The sequence below is a fragment of the Atractosteus spatula genome, chromosome 7 (genome assembly GCF_055471065.1).
Source record: "Atractosteus spatula isolate fAtrSpa1 chromosome 7, fAtrSpa1.hap1, whole genome shotgun sequence".
Lineage (NCBI taxonomy): Eukaryota > Metazoa > Chordata > Actinopteri > Semionotiformes > Lepisosteidae > Atractosteus > Atractosteus spatula.
The window spans coordinates 46225012-46239561 of record NC_142712.1 but is presented as its reverse complement, the minus strand read 5'-3'; the positions used below and the strand labels follow the sequence as shown (position 1 = coordinate 46239561).

At 41.5% G+C, this 14550-nt stretch overlaps 1 protein-coding gene across 2 annotated transcripts in view; it reads left to right on the top strand.

Moving 5' to 3' along the window:
- trpm7 (transient receptor potential cation channel, subfamily M, member 7) overlaps positions 1 to 14550 on the top strand; it is a 51279-nt gene that overhangs the window by 24507 nt on the left and 12222 nt on the right. The window contains exons 11-26 of one of the 2 annotated variants that reach the window (XM_088921158.1): positions 57 to 157; positions 1310 to 1444; positions 1800 to 1853; positions 2249 to 2389; positions 2820 to 2957; positions 3306 to 3583; positions 5134 to 5362; positions 6370 to 6525; positions 7179 to 7322; positions 8321 to 8449; positions 8997 to 9248; positions 9800 to 9974; positions 11831 to 11957; positions 12568 to 12752; positions 12965 to 13097; positions 13285 to 13997. In XM_088921158.1, coding sequence (XP_088777284.1) covers positions 57 to 157; positions 1310 to 1444; positions 1800 to 1853; positions 2249 to 2389; positions 2820 to 2957; positions 3306 to 3583; positions 5134 to 5362; positions 6370 to 6525; positions 7179 to 7322; positions 8321 to 8449; positions 8997 to 9248; positions 9800 to 9974; positions 11831 to 11957; positions 12568 to 12752; positions 12965 to 13097; positions 13285 to 13997 — 3090 coding nt within the window. Of the gene's footprint in view, positions 1 to 56; positions 158 to 1309; positions 1445 to 1799; positions 1854 to 2248; positions 2390 to 2819; positions 2958 to 3305; positions 3584 to 5133; positions 5363 to 6369; positions 6526 to 7178; positions 7323 to 8320; positions 8450 to 8996; positions 9249 to 9799; positions 9975 to 11830; positions 11958 to 12567; positions 12753 to 12964; positions 13098 to 13284; positions 14421 to 14550 lie in introns of both variants that reach the window. The other variant, XM_088921157.1, reaches the window with a different exon arrangement.

Sequence of the window (14550 nt, the reverse complement as noted above, 5' to 3'; positions counted from 1 at the left end):
GAATTTGTTCCTACATATTCATTGCCTTTCCTCTTTTTGCATTCCTCTGACTTCAGGCACCAATGCATCTGCGTTTGACCAGCTGGTCCTCACGCTGGCCTGGGATCGAGTGGACATCGCCAAGAACCACGTGTTTGTGTACGGGCAGCAGTGGCTGGTAAGTAGGAGGTGATACCAGAGAAAATGCATGTGTCGATGATTCTCTTCAAAGCTGCTGTAGAGCCTAAAAGTTTGGATTCATGTAGTTAGATTCCAGAAAAGACATGACCAAGCATTAGCTTTGGTACTGGTCAGAATCCTGGTGATAATAGGAAATTACATCAAATTGCACTGTCAGTAGAGTGTATTAGTACTTCACTGATCGGTCAGAACAGTGAAATGCTAAAATTAGTCTTCCTTTTTATAGCTTTGTTATCTTAACAGGGTTTCTACAATTTATAAAAGGAAAGATGGTATCTGTAAAGAATAGTGAGGACTTAACACTCCGTCTGCTCTAGCTATCATCTTACCTGATCTTCCTTCCTTTATCAGTGTTCATTGTGATTATTTAGCAAAACGTAAACTTCTATTGCATCTTTATGGAGCCTGCATGTCACTGACTAGGTTTACTTTATAAAATGTTTGGGATTAATCATTACACAAACAAAATCTGTGACCTTAGTTCTTAGACTTGCTCTTAAACACTTGACATTTCGGTGAAAAAAACAGATGCTTATTATCTCTGTGAAGGGATTTGTAAATTGTAAAAGCACATTACCACATAATCAGAGACTTGTCTTATTTCACTAAGTGTAATCAGATGTGAAATTGATGGAAACAAAATGCTCAAGGATACTAGTTTTTATTTTAACAAAAAACATTTTTTTCTTTCTCATGATGAATGTGAAGGGTTAATGTTGTCATGCTGCTGCTTGGACCCAGGTTGGAACCAGTCAGGTTTGGAGGGTCAGTGGCTTCAGACCCCAGTACAGTCCTATAACATACCCCTTTGTTTCTGCTATTTGGGATATAGAAATGGGTTATTGTAGTGTTCCAGTGCTGCGGTCAGTGACTGTGGCTTTTCCAGTCCATTGCAAGAGTCCTGAGGTACTGAAAAATGAAGTGATTCAGGTTTTGCAGCAGCTGTTTCCTTCCAAGAGGACAAATGTCCTGCTCTCTTAAGCTTCTCAACAGCACGGGACAACACAGGCAGGAGCAGAGCCCACTGAGGCTTGTGAAGGATTGAAACCGGCCCTCATCATACATAGGCCACAGGTCGTGGCAGCATGGTTTAGCTGTGTCCTCTTCAGTTTGCTGCGTACTGTCACAGGTGGGGTCGCTGGAGCAGGCCATGCTGGACGCCCTGGTGATGGACCGAGTGGATTTTGTCAAGCTCCTCATTGAGAACGGCGTCAGCATGCACAAGTTCCTCACCATCCCTCGTCTGGAAGAGCTCTACAACACGGTACGCGCTCACAATGATGTTCCGCAGCCGATCTGCTGTTTGAAACTGTCATCCTCACTTCCCTTTCGAAAGTGTCTCCCTCCACTTGTTCCAATTAGAGTGAAGGGTGAACAAAAGTGTTAGCACATTGTACTTTTTACTTTTATTATCCTACTCAATGATATTTTATTTCTGTTTTCCTCTAGTGGGTTGAGATTCTAATTGGGGAAAAAATATAAAAGTTATTTTCAAAGAGTATAAAAAGCTTCTGTTGCAGCTTAGTCTTGATGCAATGTAGTGATGTTCCTATTTTTTTTCTTCTTGACAGTTTAATCTTGCATTTTTGTTAATAATTGTTTATTTTTCCTCCCTGAAGAAACAACCTCCAACAAATCCCACTCTGTTTCACCTTGTGCGAGATGTAAAACAGGTATTTGTTAAATTTGTTCAATTTTTAATATGGCAGAGTGAACACATTGGAATGATAATATGTATAGTTTTCGTGCTGTTGGTAATCAAAAGTGGGTACATATTTACCAGTGTTTTATCTGCACCAAGAGCTTCTATCCTCCCTTCTGGCTTGCTGAATTCTTCCAGCCCGTTTTGTTTAGCGCACCAAAAGTGCACTACAGGTTAAGCCTGTACAGGTATGCTTACGGTCTTTTTTTTTAAGTGTAAATAAAGGATGTAGCCTCCTTTTTAAGAAATGTTATCTTTGTATTATCTAGTGTGTATCACATTTCTCACGTCCCACATGACTGGTGTAACGTGGTGTTATCTTGACATGGCTTTTGAGTGCAGGTGTCGTATTTTCTTCCTCTGCAGGGTAATCTCCCCCCAGATTACAAAGTCACGCTCATTGATGTGGGTCTGGTCATTGAGTACCTCATGGGTGGCACCTACAGATGCAACTACACTAGAAAGCGTTTTCGAATTGTTTACAACAACCTCCATGGAAACAACAGGGTGAGGACTTATGATCTTAAATTTCACATGCTTTGCATGATAACTGGGAAAGAATAACATCAGTGAAAAATCAATATTCCATTCATTCTGTGTACGGTTGACTTTTTATGGTGTCGCCTGCATCAGGCCTTGAGCAGAATCCAGGTTTTTAAGCATTTAATGATAGAAAAGGGACTAATGCCAGATTGGAAACAATATTGGCTAAGACAGTGGTGGTGTTTCAAAATGTAATTGTGGAAATCTGAATTCAGAATAAGTGTTAGGATGAACCATTTATTTTATCTTGAAATTTTTAATTAAAAAAACAGTCATATTACTGTCAAAGAAAGTCCCTTTTTGGAGTGTCTTCTGCACATGGCTATGCAGTGGAATTCCAGGTGAAGGCTAAATCATGTACCCTGCCTGAAGAAATAATGTGTATTACTTTTAGCGGTCTGGGCGGCATTCCACTTCAAGCAGCGGGTCTCAGCTGCGAAGGAATCACGAGCCGTTCACTATCAGAGCAGACAAGAAGGAGAAGACCAGGCACAATCACTTCATTAAGACTGCGCAGCCTTACAAGCCCAAGGTATCACAGACACCTGCATTTTATTAAATCAGGATTCCACAGTGCGGGTTCCAGTGTAACTAACCTCCCAGGTGGCTGGATGTACAAGATTCATACAGTTTTAGAAGCTGATAGAAATGTAACTAAGTAAAATTTCTTTGCAGCTTATGTATGCATTTTAGTAGAATGAAATATTTTATTGCAACTTCAAACTTCCTGACCCAGACGTAAATATTGTAGTCAGGACGTGTCTTTGTTCACTGGTTAATTGGAACCATTATGCTTCAATGTGGAAACCACATTCCTCGCCAAAAGTAAAAATAAAAAAAATAATATTTGGACTCTCCCTTCCCCCTCCCCTCTTTTTAGCCTGAATCGTCAACTGAGCAGTCGAAGAAGAAGAGCAAGGAGGAGATTGTCGACATCGATGACCCCGAGACCCGGCGCTTTCCCTACCCTTTCAACGAGCTGCTGGTGTGGGCCGTGCTCATGAAGAGGCAGAAGATGTCCCTCTTCTTCTGGCAGCACGGGGAGGAGTCCATGGCCAAGGCCTTGGTGGCCAGCAAGCTGTGCCGTTCGATGGCCTACGAAGCCAAGAAGAGCGACGTCGTGGATGACACATCCGAGGAGCTCAAGGAGTACTCAAAGTATGTGTGTAAGAATTTAGAACAAAAACACTTTTTTAACCCCTTTCGCCTTTCCCCATTTTGCAAATATGGCTGAAAGTAAATCAAATTTCATAAACTGAAAGCATAATTCCCATGTTAATTTTTCTGACTTGTATGTGATTCCCCCTCCAGAGCACGCCCAACACCACCCCTGCATTAGAATGAGACAGCTGCTGAAAATAGAAAGCATTATTTTAGCCTCAGATTAACTCATTAACATCGATAAACCAATACGGCATGTACAAAGCATTAAATAACTGATCAGGTCTTTGACACCAAGTGAACAACCCTCTCCTAATCACTATTTTTAATTGTATTGTAAAAGAAAGGAGAATTATATCCCCTTTCAATCATTAATTTAATCATTAAAACTATGAAATAAATTTCTTGCCCATGTATTGCTATACAGTTTACAGCACTAACACTTGTTTGTGCTATGCTCTTTATCTTGGCCTTTTATCTGAACATTATATGGACAGTTGAAGCAGCCACATTCATAGCGATAGAAATGTCTTTTGATTACTGACCCTTACTCCAATCTAAGCGATCCAATCATTTAATTTTTAAACAATTATTTAAGTAAAAATAGTATTTATTTCATGCTGTTTGCTTTCTCAGCACCACCCTGAGATTTTTTTCACACAATTTGGACCCATAATGGATATTGATTGCATAGACAATGCACAATAAAATAAAAGCACACACTACAACTCAAGTCTAAGACCGTTTGCAAGAGGTTTACGAAGCTGGCCAGGTCTTCCAAGAATCACAGCCTCAGCATGTATTCCTCAGCGTACTAAAGTTTGTTGCCTACGAAGAGGTTTCATTTGTTATAGAGAAACTATAGTTTTGTCATTGGGTGAAAAATGGGTATATACTGTCTTTGCTGTCTTCATTGTAGCAAAAATTGGTAAACTGCAGGATGACTGTAAATTAGCTCTGAAACGTAGACTTCAGTCATTATTTTCCTGAAGTCACCTGGGAGCAGTCAGGAGTGTGAGGTTTGGGTTTTCAGGGTGCAGTGTCAGTCAGGGTTCAGAACCTGTGTTAAACAGTATTTGTGATCGTTAACTTTTTTCAGTGATGGTGTGTGAAATTGCCCGGCTCTAGTGTCGTCGTCTCCAGTGACAGTGTGCCAAATTGCCCTGTTCGATGAAGAATGCTGCAGGAGCCCAGGGTGGAGACATAGGCATGTCAAACAGCGTGAATGCAGCCGCTGGCACTCATGCGCAATACCTGTATAGTCTGTCCAAGTGCCTGTACATTCTTGAAAAATGTGCTTCTAGAAGTGCTTTTTTTTAAGTAGCCCAAGGCCAGTAGCTGCTTTTGTAATGTACTGACATTTTAATTCATGTTAGGTCACATACAGAATGAGTTTAACAGGTCTGCATTTCATAATCCAGATTGTTTGAGGATGAAAATGAAACATACATTATCTTTTAACAATACTATGCAGTTTGCATAGGTACCCAGCTTTTGGTTTCTCATTTTATTTTTTAAAATAACTTGGTCACTGTTTTGTGCTTCAGTGAGTTTGGCACACTGGCCGTGGACCTGCTGGAGCAGTCCTTCAGACAGGATGAGACGATGGCGATGAAGCTGCTAACGTACGAGCTGAAGAACTGGAGTAACTCGACGTGCCTTAAGCTGGCTGTGTCCTCCAGGCTGCGGCCTTTCGTGGCTCACACCTGTACCCAGTTGCTGCTGTCAGATATGTGGATGGGCAGGCTGAACATGAGAAAGAATTCCTGGTATAAGGTAACTTGCACCTTTTAAATGAAATTGTTTTTACATGACCCTACAAAACATTCCTTACTATGGACCCACCCTGTCCAAAATAGTGGGAATGTTTCACCACCTGCTATGTCCATTGACTCTCTGATTGTAAAGTAGTAGCAAACCATTTTTCTCCATCTCCTGAGGCTGTTCATGCACAGCCTCTGAAATATCACTGATGTGTAACAGCTAATGCAGTCTGCTGAAGGGAAGAGGGGAGTGGGGAGGGTGACACTAACGGATTGCAGCTCAGGAAGCTGTGGGACCATAAGGACAGGTTGTGGGAAGCCAGCTGAGTGGTCCTATACCTCCATAGGCATGTGAATGTCTGGTGGAATGGATGTGGCAACGTTGCAGCAGTAGTCAGTTGTGTGCTGGAGGTGAACTGACCTGCTGTTAGCATGTTTTCAAATATTTGAGCAGGGAGGAAAATTGTGCCAGCTAGCAAAAGGGACAGTTTTCAGGTTTCTTCTTTTCCAAGCCAAGCTGTCTTCGAGTTCGGTTCTCTTGGGATTTCTAAAATCTTATCTGAGAAGCTTAAAGGAGTATTTTTGGAGAGAAGCAGTAGCCAACATTATCATATACATATTTAATCGTTTTTACAGCTGTGGCCTTATAATAAGATTAAGCAAGAACAAACATTTTTTCCAGAAATGAAAAACATAAGCTTGAGAACTAGTCTCAAAGAACAGGGTCATGAAAGGGCAGCTGAGATTTTATTTTTATTTGATTTGCCTTGATATTTTTTGCATTGTTATTGCCTTGGTAGTTTTGCTATGAGGTGCTGAACAGGTACCAGCACCTCTGCCTCAGGGGGTCGTGGAAGGGTGTGTATCAGAAATGAGTGAAAAGTGATCTATATGAGCGTTTTCTCTATTTCTAAAAATATTTTCAATTTTTATCAATGTTAAAATTCACTGGAGATGTTCTCAACCTATGAATCGTGTTACACTGGAAGAACAGCCGCATTTTCTATTTTTTTTTCCCAGGTCATTTTAAGTATTTTAGTCCCACCTGCCATTCTTCTGCTGGAGTACAAGACAAAAGCAGAGATGTCTCACATCCCTCAGTCACAGGATGCTCATCAAATGACCATGGAGGACAGTGAGCACAACCTTCAGAACCCCTCTGAGGACATTCAGATGGTCAGAATTTTTTTTAAAAGTTCTTCATGTAAATGTTTGGGCAGTTCAGTTCTCTATTAAAAAGCCATACGCAGAAGCATTTCTGTTGGGATATTTAAAGTCAAGCATGAGCCATCTCTGGGCTATAGACGATGCAGGATACGTTTAAGTTCTGGGATAAATCAAATTTTCTGCCCACACACCAGCCCAGACAACAAACTGAGTATGTGGTGCCATTTGTTTTCCAGAGGCCTTGTTTCCTCAAAAAGGAATTGAAGACTGGATTTGTTGCACTGTTTTGAAAAAGATAAGCAGAGTGAATTCCCAGGATGGCAGCATTACAGTTTACTTAGCCCACAAGGTTTCTAACTCCTGTTCTTCTTCAGATGTTTCTAAAAATGTGTTGGTGTTTTTACCCACCGTTGGAACATCATTTTCTGAGCCTTGAATGAAGCTGTGGAGTATTTTAAATCAATCTTTTAAGTGCAGTTTTTCGTGCTTCTGACTTTCTTTTAGGATTTAGTCACTGTTGCAGTTAGAATAAGGTTGGTCTCCAAATAGATCTCACTGCTGACCATTCCTGTGAATTGTCCCCATTTCAAGCGTGAAAACAGTGAGGAAAACGGCTAGTATGCTTGTCTTTCAGTGTGCGTTTTTGCTTCACTCTTTTCCAGGACGTGTTCAGGGAAGTAAGGATCAATGACAACATCGAGGTGAAGAAAGAAACAGAAGTTCATGTGAGGCCGAGGAGGCTGCCGATCACCAGGAAATTCTACGCTTTCTATCACGCTCCCATTGTGAAGTTCTGGTTCAACACGGTGTGTGCTGTAGTTCACACAGGCGCTAAACATTTACTGCGCCAGCATTTCGTTACGCAGCCTCACCCTTGGGTGTGCAGCTAACGTGGAAACTAGAGGTGCAGGGCATGAGCCCTGGGTTCATCACGAGCTCGCTCAAGCTTTTCCAATGGCCAAAATTTGCTGCAGGCTGGTTTCCAGACGCCCCGTTCATCTCCACCATCATTTCATTTGCATATCTGACCCTGCAAGGCATTATCCCAGGCAGGTCAGAGCACTTGAAGAGCTGATAACATCAAGCACTTAATCACAGTGGGTACAAACATGGAGTTAGACTCTCCTAAATGCCCCTCCGGGCTGTTGGCCCTGAATGCTTTTCACTCACACCACTATCGGTTACACACACGAATGGTAACAATGCCAAAGGACAAATTACTGCTCAGTTTTCTGTTGCTTGTGGTCCAGTGTAGGCACTCTGGAAGTGCCCTTACTTTAAATGTTGCAAGTGCAGCAACGGAGGAGCTAAAATCCCTTTTCCCGTTGTGAACGGATTACTGTTTTGTGTGGTTGAGGCAAAAATAGGGAATTGTGCACATTAAAAACGTAAAAATCATCGCTGTTTGTTGCCTGCTAAAATAATCCAGTTAGCCTTTGGCACATGTAATACAGGGATGAAGGATAAAACTGGCTCATTTTTTATAAAAGCAAGGGAACTTGATTGCCCTCACCTTCACGGGAGATGATCCTATCTGTCGTCATCCTTATTAAGTATCACCTTACCACTGCATGGCCATCTACGTGGTGAACAAATAGTCGTAAGTAAAGTGAAGTTAAACCATAACTGTGAGTTTTAACATCTGCTCTATTTACTGAGGTGTACAGACACAGCTGGTTCTTTACTGACCTGTTCCTCACCTCCATCCCGCTGTGGCTGTGCATTGCAGTGTTTGCTTTTCGGATGTGTCTTTGTGCTTCCAGGACTGTGTTGTTAACCACGCTGTTGCATGCTTGTCCCATAGCTGGCCTATCTGGGATTCCTGATGCTGTACACATATGTGGTTCTGGTGAAAATGCCAGAGTGGCCTTCTCCACAAGAGTGGATCGTCATCTGTTACATATTTACATCTGCCATTGAGAAGATACGTGAGGTACAGTACCCCCTTTCCTTTCAATAAACATTTTGTTGTTGTGTAATTTGAATGTGTTTGACTCCAGATGCATTCTCAGGTTTCCTTCCTGATTTACACTGGGAAACTGAATTTTGTTCTGAAATCCACAGGGAGCCAGAGTGCTGCTGCTCACCTTTAAAAGACCTGGTTGGTTTGGCTCTTGACAACCTCAGTGAACTGTTAATCCCTTTATACACCCACTCATTCTCTGGACTCTGGCCTTTTTCCTGCTCCCAGTACGAGGCTCCAACACTGGGAGTTGTACTTTCTGTCCTCTTCTCCCAGGCAATGGAATGACCTCCAACCTCATCAGCCAGTGGTTTCAAATCCTGTCTCAAAACTCACTTTTACACACTACACTAGCTTTTAATTCTGTGCACATTACTGTATTGTGGGCCTTTCTCAATTGTTTTTGCCTTTGCCTTTATATAATGTATCTAAGAAGTTGATGTATAAAATACTTATTGTTGTTTTATTGATAGGTCGGTCTGTGTCTTGGCACTGATTGTATCAGTTTCTCTTGCAGATATTTATGTCTGAAGCTGGGAAGATAGGGCAGAAGATAAAAGTTTGGTTCACTGACTATTTCAACATCTCAGACACTCTTGCAATCGTCACCTTCTTTGTTGGATTTGGACTGAGGTTTGGAAGTGGCAATGTCTTAATTGCTGGAAGAATAGTGTATTGCCTTAATATAATATTCTGGTATGTGCGGCTTCTAGACATCCTGGCTGTAAATCAGCAAGCTGGACCCTACGTGATGATGATTGGCAAAATGGTAAGCATTATTACTGATTACCTAGAAGATTTTCCTTAAACATTAATGTAGTAAAAGTTATTTTTGTATTGTGGTGGCCAAAAATAAATACTATTCTATATAAGGTCATACTAATACATTGTATAATTTTAATATCCCTTGATTTTAGCACTAGCTACATTTGGGAGCATTTAGAAACACTTGGAAACGGATATGATTTTTGTATACTTGGAAGCTTTTGGGACAATTTCAGAATATTTGGGAGCATTTGTGTACAACAAGTATATATCCTAAGTTTGCCTTTTTATTCCTTCCCCTACACTGTCTAGATGATGAAAACAACGTTAACATTTTGGCATATCATTTTTAGATTTGCATCTAATAAATTTTATTATACCTGTGTTCCAAGTTATTAATTGAGAGCACAGTAGGTGTATTGGACAGAGACTTCCTTCTTTCTACTGGTGTTCCACAACCTTTTTATTTGTAATGGGACATGGGCAAAAGGTGCAAGGTCTGATTTAATGCTTGTTGCTTTGATTTGATTAGGTATTGTTTGTTTTCAATTTGAGGTGGCCAACATGTTTTACATCGTTGTGATCATGGCAGTAGTGTTGCTGAGTTTTGGCGTTCCCAGGAAGGCTATCCTGTACCCTGAAGAGGAGCCATCTTGGACCTTGGCGAAAGATATCGTCTTTCAGCCCTATTGGATGATGTACGGTGAAGTGTATGCTTATGAGATCGATGGTAAGCTTTCTGAGAATTACAGAGGATTGTTACACTGCCGTAGCAACCTCAGATACAACTAAGTAGTGCAGGGAGCTCGTCTAATAATTATTATATACTTTATTTATAAAGCACCTTTCCAAAATCCAAGGATTCTGTACTTAGTGATAAAAAAGTACACTAGAAAGTAAAAGAAAAAATAAACGAGCATTAAAATTTCTATAGACAGAATATAGGGCAATCAGACATCGTCCCTGATGAAAAGGGGAATTTTGAGTTTGTGCTAGACAAAGAATTTCCACGTAACTTCTGAGATCTACATTTTTGGGATTTGCTCTTTTAACTCCATAGTGAATCCTGTATTCTCAAGTGGTCTGTGCCATGGGGAAAGTATTTATAAAGGGGTTTTAATACTGAGTTATCCTATAATCGCAAACTTCAGGCAAATCTAATTATTGGAGAATGGTTGTTCATGGTATTTAGTTCACCAGGCTCCCAGATAACTTGACAGTATTTAATCTCACAGAGGTGTTACAGAGCTGCTGGATCATGTGACTGTGTGGCAAATCAGAAGCACTAACGCAATAAGGAAACCAAAGTGGTCGTAACCTGAAGCAATGGCTTCAGCACACAGATTAATGTGGGGGCATTAACCAATCACACATTTGATCTTAATATTGCACAAGACACTTGTGCCTTTTTAGTGTTTCATGATCTCAACATGTACAGTAAAACCTTGGTATTTGCGAAGGTTATGTACAGTACCTTGAGGTCTCCACACATGGTGAATTTGTGAAAACCAAACTTAATATTTTAGGGTATGGTTCCATGATTTGCAAAGAAAGCTTTTCCATAGTAACATTTTTCTTGTAGCTTAACTGTTTCAGACAAAGTGTTTGCAATTTTTGGGAGCAAGTTTTTTAACTAATAAGAGTACTGAAAATTCAGCATAATTATATAATTTGAGATCATGCATGTGCAAACAACTTACATCACTCTTATGATATAGCTAACCTTGTATGAGTTTTTTTTAATTCTAAGGAGAGTGCAGTTCTTTATTTTTAGCATTTTGTTTTTATTACCATTATAAAAGTGCAGGGCTACTGTACAGTAATAAAATGTATTATGGTGCAATAATAACTGACAAGAATGTAAGTTGTGTACTAACTCCCTTCCCTCTCAAAGGAAGATTGCATAGTATTTGCAATTTGTCTAATTCTCTCTTATTTCTTTACTTATCCTTGTCTTCAAGAAGGATCAGAACTGAGACTGATTAACTCTCTGGTCCCCTAACCTTAGTTATTTAATGTTTCTTTTATTTCTTTTATTTATTTAGAAACTGTATGAAGTATAACCCAGGATGCATTGCTACAGTACAGAAACTTGTTAACACTTGTTAACCAGGCTGTGCCTTTTGCTCCGGTGAAGGCTAAAGTAGATGAAAATGCGAAAGTGGGAGTCCATATTAACTTTCCCACTGCACAGCCAGTGGGAAATGTTTACCAACATTTGTAAACGATGGTCTGCAAATGTTGATAAAGTTGTCACTAAAAATTTGTGTGCATTGGCAAAATCACAAACATTAAATGCCTGGATGTTTTAATGTGCTGAATTGTTAGATATCTCATGGCGTGTGCTCAAAAAGATTAAAAACAAAAATGAAACCACACAAAGATGTGTAATCTTACACAGGGGCAAAACTTTCAAAACTTTTACATCACAACCTTCCGACTTTCCTGCCAAAAGGAAGCTTCTCATGGTTACTTTGTCACTGTAAAAATCTTTACAATACTACCAATATAGTATTTTTTTACTTCATCCTATGAACTGTGTGCACCTGACTCTTCTTTCATTTTTCTTGATTTGTTTTACAATAGCTTGTGCAAACAATAGTGAAGTAAAGCACCTTTGTCATGCTGGAGTATGGATTACGCCGTTCCTACAAGCAGTCTACCTCTTTGTTCAATACATTCTCATGGTCAATCTGCTCATTGCCTTCTTCAAGTAAGTATTCACAAAGGATCTGTTTTAATAGTGAATTTTGTAAGTTGTTTTTAACTTAGATCATAACCTGTGTGTGCAATTGTGTACATAGGCACATTTTCTTTGCTAAAATGTCAGATGATGCCACTGTAACTGTAATATACTTAGTATATACAGTACCTAGGAACAAGTAATAGGTTTATTCCATGCTGAAAAGAGAAGAAAGAAAACGCAACGTTTCGGCTGTGGTGCCTTCTTTGTGTGCGTGTACCCACCTGAACTACACAGTGCCTATACTGAATTGTAATATATTGTATTGTTAGGGTCTTGTTTATAGTCGCTGCTGCTGTACAGCTTCTGTGCATTGTGAAGAACTAGTATCCTTTTCTTCATGAGTGTGATGCCTGAGGCACATCACTTAAATGTTAAATCTCAAAAACAGTAAAACCATTGCATCTTTTATAATACATACAATATCTTTGTTTCCACCAACAGCTTTTTACATTTTTTAATTGATATTGAGCAGTGTTAAATTAGATAATTAGTAATCTGGTTTATATTTTTCTACATGGGTGTAATGGAAAGGAGATGGGAGTTGTCTCTAATCAGCACAGTATTTTGTTTTCTACAGCAATGTTTATTTGCAAGTGAAGGCCATTTCCAATCTGGTTTGGAAGTACCAGCGGTACCACTTCATCATGGCATATCACGAGAAACCTGTTCTTCCTCCTCCTCTGATCTTCTTCAGTCACCTGGTCTCCTTGTTCTCGGGTATTTGTAGGAAGAGGAAAAAGGGCCGTGGGACATATGGACCAAGTATGTATAGTCACAGGCCTCCATTTCTATGTGGAAAAGCCATCTAACCATGAGAACTGGTTTATTTAAAGAAATGCTAAGCATTTTACGCAGCCCATCATCTAAACCCAGTCATTTCTGTTGCCTGAACATTTGCATTTGGGCAACACTCTCTCTAAAATAAATGAGGAAGGCAGACCTGCACAGATAGCTGTCACTCCTCTGTCTTTCAGAACTCTTTCTGACAGAAGAAGACCAAAAGAAACTCCATGACTTTGAAGAGCAATGTGTAGAATCATACTTTCATGAAAAAGATGACCAGTTTCACTCGGGAAGTGAAGAAAGAATTAGGGTCACCTCAGACAGGTACATTGATGGCTCTTTTTCTGTAAGTTTGTTCATTTTTAGAAAAATATCATAGCTTAGCTATGATTTGGTTATTTGATTTTTGTGATTCAGCTTTATTGCATCCAAGTAGGTAAATTCTTAACCCAATTTGTCTTTAAAACCGTCAACAAAAAGGATCAACATGTATTGCTTCCTTTCTGCCTAGGGTTGAAAACATGTCTATCCAGCTGAAGGAAGTCGGCAACAGGGTGAACTTTATCAAGCGGTCCCTGAACTCCCTGGACTCTCAGATCGGACACCTCCAGGACCTGTCGGCTCTCACCGTGGACACTCTGAAAGCCCTCACCGCGCAGAGAGCCTCCGAGGCCAGCAAAGTCCACAACGAGATCACCAGGGAGCTCAGCGTTTCGAAGAACCTGGGACCAAACCTTATGGACATCAGTTCGCAGAAATCCTCTGTGTTCGTGAAGCGCAGCATAGGGGCATACTTTGGGTCATCCTTTGCGCAAGGTCCAGGGACTATCGCAGACTCCCTGTTTGGTGTGGGGGCACAGGCCGAGCGGCAGCCGGACACAGGCGGCCAGGGGCACGGCAAGGACCTCATCCCGAGTCCGGACAGGAAAACTGCAAACATTCCAGAGGCGGGCGCCTCAGGCAGTGCCTTACTCCGAAGTGCCACACCCCCTCCCGAACTGCGGCTCAGGGGCCCTCCCGTCGCCGAGAGGCAGCTATCCCACCCGGACAACGCAAAGCGAGCCGATTCCCCAAACACTTCGCCCAAAGTTTCCTCCCCAACTGCAAAGTTTTTTGTAAGCACCCCGTCCCAACCCGGTGGCTGTAGCCCCCAAGAGCCTTCTGCTGAAGGGCAACAAGCTTCCCCGCCCGAGAGCTCTGGTGTTGAATTTGGGGCGTTCGTTGGTAAGTATGGTGGTGCAAAGAGCATTTATCCTAGAGTTATTGTGTCCAGCTCTTCTCGCGCCGTCAGCTTGGCATGCCCTACCTCTACGCCTGCTTGCGTTGAAAGTGCAGGACACGTCAATCTTGCTTTTCGCGACGACGAGGCTAGTGAGGAAACCGGCTGCGATGGGAGGGGCAGAGCTTGCACATCCAAGTCTGAGCGTGCGGAGGTGGTGGCAGGCAATGGCTTCCGAAGGAGCAGCCCCTTGCACGGGTGCGAGCTCGCAGGGGCTGTCCAGCTCTTCGGAAACAGGGGGCCCGAGCGCAGAGCTGAAGCCGCAGAGGACGTCCAGTTGCGCGCTCTGGGAAAGCATAAGCAGACTGATAATGCTGACGGACCCAAAGGACTGCTGCAGAGGCTGTGGAGCTTGGCCAAACCTCAAGGTTTGAGCTCACACACTAGGGGGTCTGGGCTCTGTGTCTGGTTGCAGGTGACTCTCTTTCACTGGTGCACAGGTCCTTCTCCTCTCCATTCCAATCTTTAGCTGCCTGATCTCTGCCATTTGAGTCATCC